A 21,990-nucleotide genomic window follows, 5' to 3' on the forward strand; every position below is an offset into this window, starting at 1 on the left:
CTTTAGGAGGCAGGAAATAAGCCAAGTCTTGCCTGCCCCTGCTACCACTATAGCTGCCGCCGCTGTTCCAAAGACTTTCAAGATGTCTGCCGAGACTTCAGGTGGTAAACTTTTGTTTTATACACTTCCAAACCCTGTCACCTTCCTGCTACCACTCTCCAAACAGAAAATTGTCCACCAAAATTATTTCTTGTCACCTCTGAAATATGGCCCCAACTACTAACTACCAATCCTTTACCACTATTCCCCCAGGACCCAATCATACCATAATATGCTTACTTTTGCCTAGTAATCACCAGATCTCCTCCTCCTTTTATTTAATTTAACTATTAACCATACACTTCCTGTTTTTCTTTGCCCATCTTCTGCTCATCCCCTTCACTCCCCAACCGTACCTTTATATCATAAACCCAAATTGTCAGGCTCAACCAATGTTATAAGCCCTTCAGCTGATTCTGAAGGCTCCCTAATGGAAAGGTCATCAAGAAAGTAAATTCGTTGCTGGATGATGATAGTATAGGTATCACAGAGAGATTATATTTATTTAAATTTACATAAAGGGGCCCTTTTAACAAACTACAGTAAAAAGTGGCCTTTGTATGCCCTTATGCGTGCTATTCTCATGTGATAAGGCCATTTTTACTGCTGAGATAAAATGGCTGATTTTTAAAATTTTCTTTATTAATGTTCACATACTAATTTTCCCATTAACATGTGAGTTCCTACCATCACATATTTTGTAGGCGAGAAGGGTTCTCATGGTAACCATGTGCTAAGCGGTTAGTACATCACAATGTAGCTCTGTTAACCAATTAGCATAGAACACACTCACTCTCAGCTCCGAGGCCCACGCCCAGGGCTAAAACAAGTTTTTCTTAGCATGTGGGTAGTGAATACTGATCCCAAAATACCATAGGTCATCCATGGTAAGGCATTTTTAGTTGTAGGAAACACACATTAGTACTTACTGCAGTTTAATACAAGAACCCCAAAATATTTTGGAGCATAGTCCTCAACATGGGCTAAACTACATCAACATATTACTATCACCACTAACTATTATTTTCACACAGGTCCCATTTTATGCAATGAGACATAGGGACTGAGATTTAGTCAGCGGGAGATAGGCTGGCTGATATTCAATACCAGGCCGTTTCTGGTGACCAGCATTGAATATCTGGGAGGGGGGTTAGGTGCTATAAATGAACCAAAGTCAATATTCAGCGCTGACAGGTTACGTTTATAGTAGTCAAAGATAGGACTGCTATTTACACCCTCGGATTTGGACACTAAACTTAGCCGCTAAGTGCTAAAAATTGCCAGTTTTTGCATGATATAACGGAATAACTTTTAGCTACTAACAGCAAACATTCAGTGGGGATAACTGGTTATCTTTTCTGGTTAAACTGGTTAAGTGCTGTTCTAGCTGGTTAAATAATGCTGAATATCAGCAGTCTAGTTCCTAATAACTGGGTTTAACAGTATGAGGGGGTGCTGAAAAGTCCTAAATTCTGACCGTTATTTTGCCACTGTAGCTGAAAATGTGTTTTATTTCATTAAAGGCTCCTTTTACTAAGGTGCGCTAGCGTTTTTAGCACACGCAGCGGATTAGCACACGCAGCGCTAACCCCGCATTACACGGCTAGAACTAATGCCAGCTCAATGCTGGCATTAGCGTCTAGCGCGCGCGGCATTGTAGCATGCGCTAATCTGCACGTTAAAGCCCTAATGCACCTTAGCAAAAGGAGCCCTAAATGCCAATTTGCAGAAACATTATTGTCATTTATAGCTAAAGAGACATATGATCAAGAAACTGTTTTATTTTACTTTTGTGATTATGATAAACAAAATAGTACCCAGCGGGCCGCATGTGGCCCCTGGGCCGCAAGTTTGAGACTACTGTTTTAGATCATTGATTGAAACTAGTAGTAACAAAACCACTTTCACCCAAATGGAATAAGTAAAGGTATAACACTAATGAAACACAAGCAGAAACCAATCTTGATGGAGGAAAAAGCCTCAGACAGGGACCCGCCCACCTCTACAATGGTGGAATAGCGGTGTTCGGGCGATCACTTCACTGGCACAAAACCTCCTGTTTAGATGGTCCTAGCAATGTGTTTGAAAATTGCTTTCAGAGTTGAGTGAAGTAGAAGAAGATAATAATAACTTAACTTTCTCCTTTAAGGATCGGTACACCAACGGTGGCCAGCGTTTCACTGTCAAGCTGCCTCAGGGTGTAACAAGTCCGATCACACTCTCATCCGGATGCCACTCGCGTCTCAAAAGATCCAAAAGATCCACCATTGTGGAGGTGGGCGGGCCCCTGTCTGAGGCTTTTTCCTCCGTCAAGATTGGTTTCTGCTTGTGTTTCATTAGTGTTATACCTTTACTTATTCCATTTGAGTGTTACTATTAGTGGTTTTCACCATATCCAAGTTTTTTTTTTGCTATATTTTTTTTTTTGTTGTTAGTTCATTGATTGAACCATATCCACGTCATTTTCTTCTTGGTTGGGCTGAGAATTTTTTAGCACCTCCTCGTAATATAACTTGTCTTAACAATAGCTCATATTGATAATTTCCCCCTTTATCTCTACCCTAGAAATCAGTGGGCTCTGTTTTCAATAGAAGGTTGCTATAACTGGTAAAATGCTTTTGAAAATAAGCATCCGAACCCTCAGGAGGCCTATTTACTAAGGCCAGATTCTATAAATGATGCCTCAAGTCAAATATCTAGATTGGTGTGCATAGTCAATCTAGGCACCTAACTGAATTTTTTTAATTGGCTTAATCGTTGCTGATAATTGAAAGTGTCATTAAAAAACAATTGAAAAATCATTAAACAATTACCCACTTTTACAAAACCATAGCACAGTTTTTAACGCCAGCCATGGCGGTAATAGCTCTGACGCTCATAGAATTCTATGAGCGTCGGAGTTGTTACCGCCGCAGCTGGCGCTAAAAATGGGGAAGGGGGTAATTAGATGGTATGCTCCTAATTTGGTTGGTGTCTACATCGAGGTGTCTACCATCGAGTAAGCGTGAATAGGGGTGGATTCAAGGTGGATTTGGGGCATGGTTTGTCTTAGGTGCCAGAAGGCACCTAACTTAGATGCATTCATTTAGGCCCATAAAACCTTGGCCTAAATGGCAGTGCACCTAAGGATCCAATGCCTACTGCCTGTCACCTAGGACCACTTGGGCACCACTAGGCACGATTTTTTAAACGGTGCCTAGCAGATGACTGACAATTGCGCTTAACAGCATCTAGGAGTTAGGCACCGTTTATAGAATCAGGGCCTAAAGGCCTTCTCCCTATTTGTATCTATGGAAAGAATGCTTAATAAATTCTAAGTGAAAAAGAGCAGACATACAAATTTCACATCAGAAGCACAGGATATGAAAAAAAAAATTCATTTCAGGCAGAGTTCTAGAAATATAAAAAATGTACATTTAAGACAAGTCATGGGGAAAATCTAGCCCGATTTACATTCTGGAAACCTGATTAAAACAGAAGACTTACATCAGAATTAAATCTCAGCTGGCAAATGTTGCACGATGCAATTTGTTTTCTTCTATGAGGAAGAGGAACTCCAAATGTATGTTTTATTACAGCTTTCTGAATTGGGTCCATCTGTAAAGGGAAGGGAAAAAAAATTGACTTTTCTATGTTATCAAACCCCTAAGTATTGCATGTCATTGTCCTTACATTTGGCATAATTCATAGTAATAATAATAATAATAATAAATAATAATAATTTTATTTCTTATATACCGCTATACCCTAAGTTCGAAGCGGTTTACAGTGAAAGTCGTGTCTGGAGAGAGTACAGTGTTAACAGTAGGATACAGGATAATACAAAATGAGTAGGTACTGGGGTGTTTACAACGGTACAAGATGTTAACAAGAGAACAGTTACAGGATGTTTACGATACGATACAGGATACTACAAAGAGAGCCGATACAGGGGTGTTACAATAAGGTACAAGATAGAAACAAGGGAACAATTACCGGATGTTTACAATAAGGTACAGGATGTTAAACTGAGTTATAGGATGATACAATATGAACAGTTACAAAAGATCAATGCTGTTTACAGTTAGATATCTACAATGTGCGTAAGAGAGGTACAGCATAAGCATTGGGGGGAGGGAAAGGGGAGGGGGAGGACTTTCAGGGAGGATTATAACTGGTGGGGGGGGGAGAGATTGGGTGGAGTTGAAGAGACGGGTCTTCAGAGATTTTCTGAAGTCAGCGTATGATGTGGCTTCGAGTATTGGTTTTGCTAGCCATGTATTCAGTCGAGCTGCCTGGAAGGAAAGCATTCTGTTTAGGTACTTCTTGTAGTGACATGATTTCAGGGATGGGTAAGTAAAGAGGTTTGTTCTGCGGGAGGTTTTTTTTGGGCAGGAGGTGAGGAATTGGGACGCTAGGTAAGATGGTAGCATCCTGAATATCGCTTTGAAGCTGATGCAGGCAAACTTGAAAAGTATTCTGGATTCAACTGGTAACCAGTGGAGTGTTTGGAGATATGGAGAGATGTGTTCCCATTTCTTGAGTCCGAAGATGAGACGGACGGCAATGTTTTGGATTAATCTTAGTTTGTGGAGGGACTTTTTGTATGCTCCCAAAAATATGATGTTGCAGTAGTCCAGAGTACTCAGGATGGAGGCTTGTACTAATAGACGGAAGGATGATTCGTCGAAGAATTTTTTGATGGTGCGAAGTTTCCAGAGGGTAGAGATACATTTTTTGAACATTAGTTCCGTGTGTTTATCTAGTGTTAGGTGTCTGTCAAGGGTAACCCTAGTATTTTAATAGATTGATCAATTTCGTAGTCTTTGCCATTCACGTGAATCTTGTTGTCTTTTAGCTGCTCGTTGGGAGAGGCTAGAAAAAATTTGTTTTTTTCTGTGTTCAGTTTGAGTTTGTAGGCCTTCATCCAAAGTTCTATTTGGTTTAGGATATTGGATAGGTGAATGATGAAATTTGGCGAAATATCGGATAATGGAAGTAAGACGGTGATATCGTCAGCGTAAATGTGGAAGGTGAGGTTTAAGCTCTGTAATAGGTGTCCCAATAAGATGAGGTAGATATTGAAGAGGGTCGGTGAGAGCGGGGAGCCTTGGGGGAGTCCGCAGTTGTTGTTCCAGCTGAAGGAGAGATTATCATCTTTGAGTACTTGATAGGACCTGAGTTCGAGAAATCCCCGGAACCAGGTAAGAGTGTTTTCTGAGATGCCTATTGCCTCCAGACAGTTCAGCGTGATGGAGTGGTCAACTAGGTCAAAGGCGCTGCTTAGATCCAGTTGGAGAATCAAACGTTGGAGCCTTGACTGAGAAGGGAGTGTAGGAAGTTTAGCAGTTATTATTATTAGTAGTAAAAGGAGCCCTCAATATCAGATCCTAAATATGACCTGCTGCTGAGATAGCAGGCTCCAGGTTATTTGCTGTCATCTTTATATTTTGGGATTGTTGAATAGAAGTTTTATTGGGATTTTTTTTTTTTTAATTCTTTGTTATTAATTCTGAAAATACTTTATTGTGCAGATTCGCTTTCATGTAATGACCATCTCAACTCTCTGGTAAAAAAAAAAAAAAAAGAAGTTTTTTAGTCTACACATGTTGAGAAAAGTGAGATCCTGCTTCCACCAACAACATTTTGCTGTCCTTGTACAATCAATCATTCTTTCCAGGCTGGACTATTGTAGGCTTCTGATTCCATATAGTTCATCAAGAGTACTTAGATCATCCTCACAGTCTACCCTTAACGTTCCCTCCTTGAAAATTATCGGAACACGCCGTGCTTCTATTTTTTCTGTCACAGCTCCAATGATTTGGAATTCTCTTCCTTTATACATAAGACTTGAACAAGATTTGCAGAAATTTAAGAGTAGCTTAATAGTGTCTTCTTTTTAAAGAAGCCTTTAACTGAAAAAACAAAGTTCATTCAAGAGGTAATACTTTATGATTTCTACCTTCTCCAAAACAAGATTTCCAATAGCTCTCTCATCCAATCCCACTTCTGTCACTAATCCTCTTCTTCCTACCCTCCTAATGTACTTCCCTTTTATGTACTTTTTCTTCAAAAATTGTATTTCCTCCCTCCTTTCCTATTGTTTCCCGTGGTTTTTAACCAATTACCCTCGTATGTCTGATTAATACATTATGTATAAGTGATTTCTTTAAAATCATATTTTTTTATCTTTTGTACAACGCTTTGTAATTTGGAAAAGCGTTTAATCAAATAATTTGAATAAACTTGATAAACTTGAAACTTAACTCCATCTATCTAAGTCTAACCAAGAAAAGTCCTCAAAGTTTTTAGCAGATCCAAAACACTGCGGCTAGGTTGATCTTGGCAAAAAGTAAATTTGATCATGTTTTCCCGCTTTTGTCAAAACTTCACTGGCTTCCAGTAATTTCTAGGGTTCGCTTTAAATGTGCCTCCCTAACATTCAAGATCTTGCATGGCATTCTTCCTCCTCTAATTCAACTATCTACGAGACCTGACACTATCAGATCCATCCAAAAACTTAAACTATCTTTCCCCTCGTTATAAGGCATTATCTATGCTGGAAAACTAGGGAAATCTCTTTTCTTCAAAATCACTGAGCTTTGGAATAACCTTCCTGCCCTGCTGCAAAATCTGGGCTCCTTTCAATATAAACCTCGCTACCCTCTTTATTATCACTAATTCTTATTATGTTTTTCCTTCCTTATCTTAAAGTTCCTGTAAACCGTGCTGAGCTCTATCTTTATGGAGAGGATGCTATATATAAACTTAAGATTTAGTTTAGTTTAGTAAAGAGTAAGGACAAAAAACATCTTTTTGATGTTTGATTTGCATGATGATAAGTTCTTTGATGTTTTAATTATTCCGCTACTATTATAAACACTCTTTTGCTAAGCCGTGGTAGAGGTTTCTACCGTGGCCCAGGGTGCTAAATGCTCCAGCGCTGCTCTGACACTCATAAAATTCTGAGATTAGAGCAGTGTCAGAGCATTTAGCTCTCTGAATTGTGGTAGAAACCTCTACCATGGCGTAATAAAGGGGAGGGGTTAGTTTTTAGTGCTGTGACAATATTTTAATTGCAGAATTTGGGGAGGAGCTTTGGAGGTTTTTTTTTATATACTATGAGGGTTTCTATTTTTTATAAGTAAATATGATTAAGTTATGGGAATATATTTTGAGCCCCTTTTATCTTTTTTTTCACAACCTTTTTGAAGACAAAAAGTTTTGATATTCAAAGTTACATCATTTTAACCTGATAGTGTTGCTGAACATCATCACAGACTGCCATATTCAAAGCTTGCTTTTTTGTGGGTGATCCATGGGGCAGAGTCAGCACTTATGTGGTTAAGTGCCAATATTCAGCACTTAACCATCTAATATTAGCAGTTAAGTCAGATGGCATATCTTTATGTGCTGTCACTTAGGCAGTTAAGTGCTGAATATCACTCTTAACCATGTAAGTAGGAGTTAGCTGTCACCTAAACCCGGATATTCAGTGCTGGTGTCCGGATATGGCAAACTTTACTCTCGTATTAGCTAGTTTCCATAGTATAAAAGTCTTTCCCCTATAGTTTTTAAACTTGAAATTTCTGCTAGTTATAGAAACTTAACTGTCATACCCTACAACATTAGACTGTGATAGGTCCTGCTATGCCTGCCAGAGGCCATCTCAGTCTTCTTTCCCACCCACCCCCAGAACATTTCTTCACTTATAATCTTAATTTATAATTATTTTGATTAGATTAACTGGAGGATTGCTTATTACAGACTCTTATTACATTTCATTACTTGCTAAAAAAAATCAAATACTAAATAAAGCACCCAATATAATCCTCTTAACAAGGTTTAATTAAACAGCTTAATAATACTAAGATGCAGACTGTAGTCCAGCAGCAAGAGGGGTGCTATCCAGTCTTTTGCACGGTCACATGTATGATTATATCCCAGCTGCTGAGAATTTATATGTGTGTACTTGAGGCCAGGGCAGGATTAATTCATCAAGGGCCCCTAGGCACATAAGTACACTGGGCCCCCCTGCCCCGCCCCACCCTACCATGCGCCCAGGCAGAAACAGGAAGCTGTGTCAGAGGGAAGCTTTGGGCAATGCAGCACCGCTGCACAATTATGGTTCTCGTTGCCTTTCTTACCCCGGTTGCTTGCTTGTCTTACTTTCCGTTGATGGGTGGGGGGGCCGTGTTGGCCGATCGGAAGGGCCTGTATTGTCAATCGATGCTGGAAGGGTCCATCGCTGTTTGGAAAAACAATGTTGAATTCCCCCTTCATCGGGCCCCCCTGACCATTGTTCGGGTCCTAGGCACATGCCTACTTGGCCTATTGGTTAATCCTGCCTGCTTGAGGCAAAGGCTCCTAGCTCTCAGAAAAAGAGTCCTTTTTCTTGAGGCTAGAGTAGCAAGACTTGAAGGAGCTGAGGTAGACAGAGAGGTACATGTAGAGCAGAGCTACGGGGATATTGTAGAGAAGTCCCACCTTAAGTTTGGCAGTCCCTGTGTTATCTTGGAGGAGGGAGGTCTCCTAAAAGGAGAGTATTACCCTGGTGAAGTAGGAAATAATCCTTAGCCAAGGACCTGCAATATTCTCTCGCACCAAGGACGTGTCTCCAGGAGCTTCTGGCCAGGAAGGAAGGATTTGGACAACTGTTGTAGTTGGGTAATTTGATCATTAGGCATATAGATAGCTGGGTTGCTGGTGGATGTGAAGATCACTTAGTCATTTGCCTGCCTGAAAGGGGGTGGACCACATGTAACACCCATTATAGAGAGGATTTTAGATAGTGCTGGGGAGTAGCCAGTTGTCTTGGTATTTGTAGGTACCAATGGCATTGGAAAATGTGAGAGGGAGGTTCTGAAATCCAGATCCTCCAGGGTAGCATTTTTGGAAATACTTCCCATTCCACACGCAGGACCAAAGAGACAGGCAGAGCTCCTATGTCTCAATTCATGATTGAGATGATGGTGTAGGGATGAGGGAATTAGATTTGTTAAGAACTGAGTAATGATCTGGGAAAGGGGGAGAGCCTATTTCGGAAAGGATGGACTCCATCTTAACTGGAGTAGAAACAGGCTGCTGGCGCCAACATTTAAAAAGGAGCTAGAACAACTTTTAAACTAAGATTGGGGGGGGGGGGGTGTTGCCTAACAGTCACCCAGGAGTGGATGGTTCGGTATAGAGTATCCTTGAAGGATACTATTGAAACAGGATATTTGGAGAATCCAAATAGAGAGTTTTCAATAATGGTAAGAAAGCCAGGAGTGATTAAAGGAAAGCAGAGTACAGGACACAAATTATTCTTGTTCAACTTCTAAGCATTCTGTAGATGTAAAGGAAAACCCAATATGAAGTTGTCTGTATACTGTATAAATGCTAGAAGCCTAAAAGAAGGAGAGTTAGAGTATAGAGCAATCAAATTAAGGGGTAGATATAATAGGTATCTCAGAGACCTGGTGGTATGGAGAACAATCAATGGGACACTCTCTAACCGGAGTACAAATTATATTGCAATAACAGATTAGATCAAATTGGAGGGATGTTGCGATATACAGTATTTTAAAGAGGGAATTGAATCAAACAAATAAACATTCTGTATGACATATAGTAGATAGCAGTGTATAATCCATTATGGATAGAAATTCAGTGTGTAAAGGGATGGCATTTACTATACAGGTAGAGTTATAGTACCGTCCTACAAGACAGACAGTTGAAGAAATGATGTGCGCAGGCAGATAGAAAAACTAAAAACTGACAAATCGCCGGGTCCGGATGGAATCCATCCAAGGGTTCTGAAGGAACTAAAGGAGGAGATAGCGGAACTACTGCAGCAAATTTGCAACCTATCTCTGAAAACAGGTGTGATTCCGGAGGATTGGAAGATAGCCAACGTTACGCTTATCTTTAAAAGGGGTCAAGAGGGGACCCGGGAAACTACAGACCGGTGAGTCTGACCTCGGTTCCGGGGAAAATGGGCGGAAGCACTGATAAAAGAAAACATCGATGAACATTTTGAAAGAAACGAACTTCTGAAAACCAGCCAACATGGTTTCTGCAGGGGAAGATCGTGCCTGACTAACTTACTGCACTTCTTCGAAGGAATTAACAAACAGATGGACAGAGGAGACCCCATAGACATCATATACCTAGATTTCCAGAAAGCCTTTGACAAGGTGCCTCATGAACGTCTACTCCGAGAAACTGAAAGAACCATGGGGTGGACGGAGGACGTGCATAGATGGATCAGAACTGGTTAGAAGGTAGGAAACAGAGGGTAGGGGTGAAGGGCCACTACTCAGACTGGAGAAAGGTCACGAGTGGTATTCCGCAAGGCTCGGTGCTCGGGCCGCTGCTTTTTAATATATTCATAAATGATCTAGAAACAGGGACGGAAGTGTGAGATAATAAAATTTGCAGACGACACCCAAACTATTTAGTGGGAGCTCGGACAAAGGAGGACTGCGAAGAATTGCAAAGGGACTTGGACAAACTAGGGGAATGGGCAGAGAGATGGCAGATGAAATTCAATGTTGAGAAGTGTAAGTATTGCATGTGGGAAGCAAAAACCCGAGGTATAATTATGCGATGGGAGGGATGTTTTTGAATGAGAGTACCCAAGAAAGGGACTTGGGGTGATGGTGGACATGACAATGAAGCCGACAGCACAGTGCGCAGCTGCCGCTAAGAGAGCGAATAGAATGCTAGGTATAATTCAGAAAGGTTATTACAACCAGAACGAAAGAAGTTATCCTGCCGCCTGTATCGGGCAATGGTGCGTCCACATCTTGAGTACTGCGTCCAGTATTGGTCACCGTACCTTAAGAAGGATATGGCATTACTCGAGAGAGTTCAGAGGAGAGCGACATGACTGATTAAGGGGATGGAAAAGCCTTTCATATGCTGAGAGATTGGAAAAACTGGGACTCTTTTCCCTGGAAAAGAGAGATTAAGAGGGGATATGATAGAGACTTACAAGATCATGAAGGGCATAGAGAGAGTAGAGAGGGACAGATTCTTCAAACTTTCAGAAAAAAAAAAAAAACAAGAGGTGCATTCGGAAAAGTTGAAAGGGGGCAAATTCAAAACAAATGCTAGGAAGTTTCTTCTTTACACAATGTGTGGTGGACACCTGGAATACAATTCCAGGAGGACGTTATGGGCAGAGTACGGTGCTGGGTTTAAGAAAGGATTAGACAAATTCCTGCTGGAAAAGGGGATAGATGGGGTATAGATAGAATTTACTGCACAGGTCCTGGACCTGTTGGGCCGCCGCGTGAGTGGACTGCTGGGCGCGATGGACTCAGGTCTGACCCAGCTGAGGCATATTTCTTATGTTCTTATGTTCGTATTATGAAAGCTGGACTCTTCATTACTCTAATATTGACTGAATAAACATTACATCAAGGAGAGCAATGGAGGTAAAATTCCTAGACATGAAAAATGACTGCTTCTTGAGCAACTAGTCCAGGAACGACAAGAGAAAAAGTTATTTTAGATTTAGTTCTTAGAGGAATGCAGGGCACAGTATGAGAGGGAACTGTGTTGGGTCTGCTGAGAAACAATGACCATAACATGATGAAATCTGAGCTATATCTGGAGTGACCTGGATTAGTATTTGTGACCTGGTATTAGTCGCCTGTTGGAAGCAGAATACTGTGCCAGATGGATCATTGGGTTTGACCCAATATGGCTGTTCTTATGTTCATGACCTGGCACTTGAATATCTGTGAATAACACAGATAGTAATTTAAACAAATGCTGTGACAAACCCAGCACCAGCACTAGCCCAGTCCCTGATAGGATTAAGTGCAGAAGAATGGACCAGATTGATTCTGGCGCTCAACTTGAGGCTGACCTCCCTTGCCCCTATAATCAAAGTGATAGTGAGCTGGAACAGAGGCAGGCAGGTTGGCAACAGCAGCTTCCGGGCTTTAGAGCAGCTAGTGAAGCCACGAGGAAGGTAGCTGCAGTAGAAAAACCTAGGCAGAGAAAAACTGCTGTAGAGCCAAAACCCATCCCCCGCTACAGGCTGAAGGGGATTGGCTCTGGTCTGTTTAAAAGCAGGCTGAGTCAAGCAGGAGGAGGAGGAGCGAGTGACCAGGGCGAGTCACTCCCACAGCTCAAGGCAGGTGAAGAGTTGTGGAACAGAGCAGGAGAGGAAAACGTGCTGGATTATTCCATGCAGGATTTGGAGGAAATCCTGCCTACTTCAAACTACCAGGTTCTAGATCGTGTGGAAGGCATGGAGATAGAACTGGCGGGCCCTATGTTAGAAAGCCAGACGGAAGGTATGGAAGTTGCATGAAAGAATGCAGCAACTGAGAAACCATTAGTGGTTTGTGTTTCTTTCTTTCTTTTGCTGATGTTTGGTTTGTTTCTGCTGTGCAAACTATGCCTGCAGAAGTTAAGATATGTTTGAACTTTATAAGTATTTTGAGAGTAAGAATAATACTTGCTTCAAACTGAGGAATGGATTTAAAAGCAAGTTTATGAACCTGAAGCTCCAACTGACATAGTTAAGTTTGGTTTTTGGAACTTTAGAAATCCTGCTGTGACTCCCGTTCTTGAAGCTAATTAGATTATCTGTCTCAGCTGTGTGATTTTGCCTGCATGTGTGAGCTGAGAGAAAAGCTGAACTGTTACCAGAGTTTGCTGTGGCTATGTTTGCCTAAGGAGTTTTGATTTATTTTGAATTTGCAGTAAAGCTTTATTTTTGCAAATCTACTATTTTTGTTGAATGACCTGCAAAAGTGATGTTTGTTTTCTGTTGCATACTTTTGACCTGTGGGTCAGAATAAACAACTTATTCTTTCCTAAAGAACTTGTTTTGGCTGGTGATATGGTGAAACCTTTTTACTTACCTTGCATCTCTTAGGCCCAGGCAATTGCCCAGGGCCACCTGAAAAAGTACTGAAGGTACCCCTGGTTGGAGGGGACACGCCAGAATCCCTGTGTTTGTCACCCGACAGCCCTACTCTGCGGAGGGTTGGTGACAATGCTCACTGCCACCCTGCTGAATATCCACTCCAATGTGATTATTTGGATCAATTTTTGAATAAACATTTTTTGAATATATCTAATAATTCTATAAAGTTTTTTGAATGTTATTTTCATTATAAAAGGCATCCCTAGTGCAAAGACGTCACATTACTCAGGGAGAGTGTGCACTAATGGACATTTGCACGTGTACTAGTAGTAGTTAAGTGCCATGTGTCCCATGAGTATAAAGTAGAATGGGCAGCTTTCTCCCCCCCCCCCCCCATTTTACAAAGCTGTAGCATGATTTATAGCGCCAGCCGCAACAGTAACAGCTCTGAGGTTCATAGAATTCCTATGAACGTTGGAGATATTACCACCATAGCTGGCACTAAAAACCATGCTACGGTTTTGTAAAGGGGGGGTTAAAGCGCACAAATTAATTCTATTATGGGTAGGGGTAAGGGTAATATAATCTGATATACTGCCTTTCTGTGGTGCAATCCAAGTGGTTTACTTTTTAATTATGTGCAGGTATATTATCACATTAAGTTTTACATTATATTACATTACATTGGTGTCTTATATTCTGCCAATACCTTACAGCTCTAGGTGGATTACAAAAGAAGGTTGCTAGACATTACCAGGAGAGATACAGGGTTAGGCACTGATCAAAGGATAAGAGTTATTAAAAGTAATGCATTAGCTTGTCTTGACAAATTTTTTGAATAGCAAAGTTTTTATTTCCCTTTGGAGGGTTTTGTAGTCCAATGTTTTCATCAGTAGGTTGGAAAGGTGTTGGTCAAGCTTTGCTGCCTGGGTGGCTAGTAGGCCGTCATGCTTTTATTATTATTTTTTTTCTATGTGCCTTTGATTGGGGGGGGGGGGGTGAATGAATGGGGTCTGAGTCCCTCTTAATGAATGAGGTCTGAGTTCCTCTCAGTCTTGTTGAGTTGTTTTGGATGAGGCATTCGATCAGGTAGGTGGGGGTGGCTCCATTTAGGGATTTGAATAATAGGCAATAGAATTTGAATAATATTCAGGCTTGTATTGGGAGCCAGTGTGAGTCTAGGTATGCTGTAGAGATGTGGTCAAATTTGTTGTGTGAGTAGATCATTCTGAGAGCTGCATTTTATATAGTTTGTAGCTGTTTTATCATGCCAGCGGGGTATGATAGGTAGAGGACGTTGTAGTAATCTAGAAGTCCCAGGATTAGTGGTTGGACCAGGAGTTGAAATTGTTTACTGTTGAATGCACATGACTGCGAAAGATTTTTGGATAGTTTTGTTGATTTAAAGTTGCATCTACCTATTATGTCTATCTAAAAGTCTTTCGATGGATTGGATACGGTATTTGGTGGATTTTATTTCTATTTCTGTCGTGGTTGGTGTTTTGTCTTTTTTGGGCAATAGGAATTTTGTTTTGTCAGTGTTCAGTTTTAGTTTGTGACTTTTCATCCATTTTTCAAATGTTTCTATTGTTGTTAGCAGTTTTTCTATTATTATGGGAGTTGGGTGGTCGAAAGGGAAGAGGATAGTGATGTCATCTGCATAGCTGTATTAAGTAAAGCCTAAATTGTTTAGGCTTGTTCTGAGGGAGGTGATGTAGAGGTTGAAGAGTATTGGAGTATTGGGGATAGTGGTGACCCATGGGTTGGACCAGGGTTCTGATTTTTCATCATTTGTTTTGACTCTGTAGGTTCTAGATTGTAGAAATCTTTGGAACCACTAGTCTACTTTGCCAGCAATTCCTGTGGCTTCCAATATTTGTAGCAGGATGGTGTGATCTACTAAGTCAAATGCTATGGAGAGATCAAGTTGTATTACTAGCAGCCTCATGCCTTTGCTAAGGTGCTGTCTGACTGTGTCCAGTAGTGATCCTAGTAATGCTTCTGTGCTGTAGTTGGTCCTAAATCTCGATTGTGAGGGGTTAAGTAGGCTGTGTCTTCTGGGTAGTTTGTGAGGTATTATGCCACTAGGCCTTCCATTAGTTTGATGTACCTGTATATTGGCATAGAGGCTATGGGGCTCATAATCGAAAGAGAAAAACATCCAAAAACCGGCCTAAGTTGGCACTTGGACGAACATTTCTCATAAACGTCCAAGTGCCAATAATAAAAACGGGTTTTGGACGTATTTCTAAACAACCTAGGCCTTCATAGTGCCGCTGAACGACCAAAGCTAAATGGGGCGTTTCGGGAGGCGTGTCGAGGATGGGAGTTGGGCAGGACGTGGGCCAGCTTAGACTTAGTCATATATATATAACCGAAAGTTTTACAACAGAGCCTAGACGGAACTTGGATGTTGAGACAAAAACCCACCTAAAGTCACCAGATAAGTACTGCAAACACATAAAACAGACCCCCTACACACTACCCCAGTGATCACCAACCCCCCCATAAAAATTTTAATCATAACTTTAAAATTCAGCCTCCAGACCATCATCACCTGGCCGCCTGGCATAGGAAAGCCTAGTCATCCAGCCCAGGCAGCTTAAGTCATCTTGGGGGTGGGTTAGGGACTCATGGAGAGGAAGGCCCATGCCCATAAGCCCCTGTAATCATTGCATTGATACTTAAACATGTGCATTACCCTATACACCCCAAAACCCTTTTGTACTGGCATATAATTGGCTCTTGCAGCCATAAGGGCTATTGGGGTGGTAGATAAGTGGGTCTAGGGGATTCTGGAGGTGGTTTGGGGGGCTCACCATAACCTATAAGGGAGCTGTAGGGAGGAGAAGACATGGCACCCTTTTTGTGAAGTTCACAGCAGTGCCCTGCAAGGTACCCCACTATTTAGGTGGCATGTATGGGTGTGCAATCCATCACTTTGCAGACCCCTTCCACGTCCAACAGGGCTTGTTTTAGGCGTTTTAGACTTGGACGGAAAGTTGGACGAAAATGTAGCATAAAGAAAGACGATTTAGTGGCTTGGACGATTAGATTGGCAGGACGTATAATTAGACAATTTTTGAAACGAAAAAAAATTGGACGTATCTTTCGAAAATGTGTCTTAAACTGTTTTTTTTTACTTTGGACGACTTGCGAGATGGACGTAAACGGACTTAGACGTCTCTTTCGATTATGCCCCCCACGAGTCTGTAGTTGAAAGGAAGCTCTGTAGGGCCCTTGGGGTCTTTTTTGATTGGGGTGATGATAATCTCACTCCGTTCCTGTGGGAATTGGACTTCTGTGAGCAATGATTGTACCCACTGCATAAAAATGCATTTGGAATGTAGGAGTGGAGGTTTTTAGCAGGTAAGGGGGACAATTGTTGCGGTTCAGGTCTGATCATAGTATAATTTGAAAGTCGGTCCATGTTCTGTTTGCTGCAGCTGATTCTCCATCAGTGGGTCAGAGTGTTATCTCATCTAGGAAGCTTGGGATGCTGTTGAAGGTGATCCTGGATGTTGTGATTTTGTTTTTGAAGAATTCTGATAGTTGGGTGGCTGAGGGTAGGTGGTTTCCAGTGGTGGCGAGGTAGGGTTTGGTGTCTGTGAGCTCTTTGACTAGGTTTTTTGTGTCCTGGACATCTTGTCCTACCTGCTTTGGAGTAGAATGCTTTTCACGTTTCCTTTAATTTAGCCTTGTATTGTTTGATTAGGCTTCTCCAAGCTGTTTTTGTGTGCTCCTGGTTCTTCTTTCTCCATTCTCTTTTGAGTTGTCTGTATTGTCTTTTGAGTATGAGTAGTTCATTGTAGAGCACTTGTCTGATCGCCTCTTGATTCTATGCTTTGTGTGTATTGGGGCCAGTTCGTCTAGGATAGCTTCACTTAGTGAGTGCCAATGGGTTATGAATTCTTGGGGATTGTAGGCTGTGATCTGCTTTGGTCCAGAACATTGGGGGATCGATGGTTTGGCGAGTTTTGTAGGTCAATCTCTGGGATTCTTGTTGGGTTTTACCTTGTGCCCAGTTTGGACCCCTTCGTTTGCTTGCAATAATAATAATTTTAAAAACATTTCAGCATTACTAATGTATCCTATAGATTATTTGTTCAATCACTGTGTTTCTACTACTTGTAAAAGAAAGATTTTAAAAATCATATGCTCATGAACAAATCTGCTGCTTTCTAGACCATCTTTCCCAGCAACTAAAACTTATACCTATACACTCACATATTTCCAGATGAAATATATATAAATTGTATTCCTGAAGTACATTATTAACTGCACTGTGGTAGTAGAACTTCAGCACTCTTTAGAAATACAGGGCCCTACAGAACACTAAATTCAAATATACATGGAAACCATGAGTTTTTCAGATTTCTGGCTGGCATGCAAATAAGTCTGTTCTGTATTGTTCAAACTTTGCAATCTTCCTTAACTCTCAGGAAAAGTGAGATGAAGTCAATGACAGAGGTACAACTCATATAACGTGCCACGCATACATTTTTTGCTCCTAGGATGGTAGGGAAAAAAATTAACTGATCTTATGCACGGTGTAATTGTGAAATCTAGCCTGCAAAAGATGCACCTTGAACTGCTTTGCACATTTTTACATTTTGGTCGCTCAATATTTGCAACTGTAAAAAAAAACAAACAACAACAACTTTTGAAGGTAGCTTAACACATTCTATATAAAAGTGCTCAAAGATTATGCTTACCCAATTTGTGTGCACAATTTAATTACTTAAGCTCTCTTTTATAAAGCTGATTACCTCGGTGGCCCGCGGTAATCGCACTGAAGCCCACTGGGAATTAATGGGCTTTGGTGTCATAGTCGTGTGGCAGCTGCTAGTGAATCTTTGTAGAAGGGGGGTGGGAAGTTAATGAGCCAATTAATGTTGATAATTAGACACTAACAATCAATTGTCAGTGCTAATTGGCAGTAATTGGAATTTACAGGCACATCTTAATAGTCATTATTCTATAAAGATATGCATACTTGTACATTTTTCTGGGAGGGAACATGGGTGGGTCTTAAGAACATAAGAATAGCCTTACTGGGTCAGACCAATGGTCCATCAAGCCTAGAACCCCATCCTCATGGTGCCAATCCAGGTCACTAGTACCTGGCAAAAACCCAAAGAGTAGAAACATTCAATGCTACTGATCCAGGACAAGCAGAGGCTTCCCCCACGTCTGTCTCAATAACACCACTATGGACTTTTCCTCCAGGAAATTGTCCAAACTTTTCTTAAAACCATCTACAGGGTGTTTCGAAGACTTGCATGCAGTTTTATAGAATTCAGGGGTCCACACTTAATTTAGGTACAACGATTTACACCAGGGTGGGTGCGGATCCCAGTGCTAAGTGCTATTCTAAAAGCAGCACCTAACTTTGAACACACTGTATAGTTGAATTCTATAGCAGGATGCCTAGAATACAACGGTAAAGAGATACCTATTTCTAGAATATTCTGTAAAGATAAGTAGGTGCCTAAATTTTTTTTTATAGACCTCTAGTGTAAGTGGTAGCAACACATCTATGTATTTAAGGCATGATCACTTTATACCAGTCCCATTACTGGTGTAAATTTCTGGTCTTAGATGTTAGCCAGAATTCTCATAAATTATAGACGGTTGTCATTTAAATCAATATTTGCATACTCCGCCCTTGCTCCATCCAAACTCTGCCCCTGAATACACTCACTGGGAAAGTACGCACCATCAAAGCATAGTCCGCCTGATATTCAAAGTGAATTAATTGAGCAGGAGGGGGTCCATATTCAATGGTATTTAACTGGACAGTACCATTGAATATCACCAGTAACCACCGTTGAGCAGTCTGGTTAGTGCCAGGGCAGTGTGTTGGCAGAGCTTGAATGGAATTTGGGAGTAGCTACTATTTAACTGATCAGCGGTGATATTCACACTGCTAACCAGTTAAGTTAACAGATAAAGTTAATGCATCAAAAAGGCAGTTCTGACTTTATCCACAGTGATAACCAGGCACTGGTCTGAATATTGGCCAGGGCCTGGTTAACTTCTGGGGAGTACCAACTGAGTTCTTGCTGACCCATCCCAATCCTACTCCCTCCCCCCAAAGCAATCACTGATCCTGGGTCTATCCCCTTAGCTATGGTTGCCAGATTTTCCTTTTGGAAAATCTGGACCCCCCCTAGCCCTGTCCCCGGCCTGCCTAGCTACGTCCACCCCTTCCCTAATCCAGACCTTAGTGAGGGCAGTCTCTGTGGAGTGTTGGGGGCGAAAACCAGATTGTAGAATTAGCAAGTATGTGTCTTCTACCCTACCTAGGAATTAGGCTGTGATACTGCCGTACACTGGGCATGGCCATTTACTTCTCTGTACCCTCATAGTACTGAGAACTGACGGCAGCCATTCAGGGAGCAGAGCAGGGCCAGGCTGGAGTGTGAAAAGCTTTCTCCTGTCTTGTGTGCCGCTGGCCACAAGGTCCAGTGAGGGAGGGGCTCAGCGTGGGACACCACTCCTGCTGATATACCACTGGACCACTGGGGGGGGGTTAAGTAATTGTTAGTCAGCTGGGACATATCCCTCCTGTCCTGGCCTACCACTAGACCACCAGAGGGGAGACAGGATGCAGAGCCTGGTAAGGAGTGTGGGATTGGGTGCAGAGCCTGGCAGGGAGTGAGGGGGGATAGGGGCAGAGCCTGGTATATTTTGGTTCAGAATATTTTTTTTTATTGTTTTCCTCCTCTAAACCTAGGTGCATCTTATGGTCAATTGAATCTTAGAGTGCAAAAAAAATACACTAAATTTAATCTGCTATTTGGATACCCAGTCTTCTTTGTCCCTTCTGCTCCAATTTAGCTCTCTCCTGTCTTCCTAATCCTTCCTCCCTGTCACCAACATATCACCTCTATTCTGTCTCCTCTTAAAATGATCCATTTTTTTCTCAATTCCTCCCATCCAATATTTTCCTTTGCCTACAAACATGGTCTAATGTCTTCCCTCTGCTTTCCTCTATTCTACCTCCTAATTGTCAAATGGCAGGGGAAAGAGAGAAATATGCTAGACTGATCTGGTCCAGCATCTTTCTTTTCCTCTTCTCAACTTCCCCTTCCATCCCTTTCCTCTTCTTTTTTTCCCCTTCCACACTATCCTGTATATCTCCCCCATCTAGCAACTCTCCCTCTCAAAGCAAACTTATTTTCCCAGGTCTTTCCACAACCCTGATCCTCTCTTCTATACAAAATGGCACTTTTTAAAATTTGCAACCCAGACCCTTTCTTCTGGAATGCAGCTTATTTTTTTTTTTTTTTACTATGCTTTCTTTCCCTCTTGTTTTATCTATCCCCTTAGGAGATTGTAATATTTTTTCTTACTTATATGTTCTTCTCCTATATTCCCCCTATTCTTTTGGCTCTGTAAATAACAGAGCTTCCTAGGCACTCAATTTCCACATACTTTGAGAATATATTAATAGAATATCAAATAAAGTTGAACTTGAATTCTTACCCTCCAAGCTGGTCCTGCACCTTCCAATTCATTTCCTGCCTTCCCCCTTTGTCACTTCTACATGGTTCAGAATCTTCCTCTTTCTCTTTTCTCTTTGTCCAGCATCCTTCCTTCTTTCCCCTTCTCCCCCTTGGTCAATCCACCTTCCCCCTTGGTCAATCCACCTTCCCTCAAGCCTCTAGCCATGCAAATATTAGCATGAAAAAAAGGCAAGGCACTGTGACCCTGATTCTGCAAAGTGCGTCTAAAGTTAGGTTTTTATTTTTGCTTTGTTAAGCTCAAAATACATTTAATAAGGCACCACAAAAAGGGCACATCAAAAAAATATGACACGCAAAACCTATTTTTGTGGACAAACAGCAATGTTATTTGCTAATTAGAGGGAAAATATCAATTAATTGAAGCAGAGCATATGAAAAAAAACACAGCTTTAGGTTATGCAAATGAATTGAAAGATGCCCATATTGAAGCCTCATCCAGACCACGCCCATGCCTTTTCCGTTAGGCGTGAGTTTTCCCAATGGGCGTCCATGAAATTGTGGATGCACCTACAAAGTGACATCCACATCCTTGGGATGTCCATATGCCAATTATCGCTCGTTAAGATCCTTAAATGGCTCATTAACCACTTAGTTTGGATGCCTAAGGCCAACTCAGCGTTAGGCGGGACTTAGGCGCCCTTTATAGAATCAGGGCCTTTGAGCCTTCATACCAAAGTGCTCAGTAAGTCTCTGCCAGGTCCTACTCTGATGCATATGTATTGTCTGTTGTCAGGGGGTGGGATCCTGCAGACATAGAATAGTTTGGCTGTAGCATTTGGAGGTGGGTGGTAATACCCCCTTAAATCTCCTCAAATTACACTTATGGTCACTGCTAGGAAAAAAGTTTCATCTATAAAGCACAAATTCATTTAATATTCTACATTTTTCCAAGTTTCCAAGTTTATTCCAAGTTTATTACAAAAATTTAATTAATCGCCTATCACATTTCCTAGGCGATGTACAATCTCATTAAAAATCAGTTGGGGAGACAAATATAACAAACAATATAATTACAGACATTGCTATACATAATTTCTACATATCATTTCAAAGCTAAGGAAGGTTTTTTAAAGGGTTACAATCATTATTAATTTAATTTAATTACATTTAAGGAAAAAACAATAGGAAGGGTAACAAATAAAATTTATATTTAATATATAGAATAAAAAGTGAAAAGTAAAAAAGTTTTAGAATATAAAATTTATACATTAAAAGCATCATTAAAAAGGAAACTCTTAAGTTTGGATTTAAATTTATCTAGGTTCCTTTCCTCTCGAAGAAAAAGTGGGAGATCATTCCAAGATTGAGGAGCTGTTATTGAGAACATGGTGTGACGCCTTGTATTGATAACTTTTAGTGAGGGTATTGCCAATAAGTGTTGATCCTGCGATCTTAACTGTCTCGAAGTACGATAAGGAATTAAAACTCTATATATAAAAGCAGGGGTTTTAAATAATAATGATTTAAATGTAAGCAGACACTCTATATACCAATTGGTTTTATTAGGAGTCAACACAAAACGTTTTCACTTCATTAATATCTTTGGCAGTGCAGTCAGTTCTTAGTAAT

General features: G+C 41.0%; 1 protein-coding gene across 9 annotated transcripts in view; it reads right to left on the reverse strand.

Annotated features, from left to right (window-relative positions):
- Nucleotides 1–21,990, reverse strand: part of ZNF385D (zinc finger protein 385D) — a 684,415-nt gene that overhangs the window by 321,026 nt on the left and 341,399 nt on the right. For all 9 annotated transcript variants that reach the window (XM_033929937.1, XM_033929944.1, XM_033929934.1 and 6 more), the window contains one exon: nt 3,526–3,636. In XM_033929937.1, the coding sequence (XP_033785828.1) occupies nt 3,526–3,636 (111 nt within the window). The remainder of the gene's footprint in view (nt 1–3,525; nt 3,637–21,990) is intronic.

Source organism: Geotrypetes seraphini, chromosome 2 (genome assembly GCF_902459505.1).
Source record: "Geotrypetes seraphini chromosome 2, aGeoSer1.1, whole genome shotgun sequence".
In the NCBI taxonomy this organism is placed as follows: Eukaryota; Metazoa; Chordata; class Amphibia; order Gymnophiona; family Dermophiidae; genus Geotrypetes; species Geotrypetes seraphini.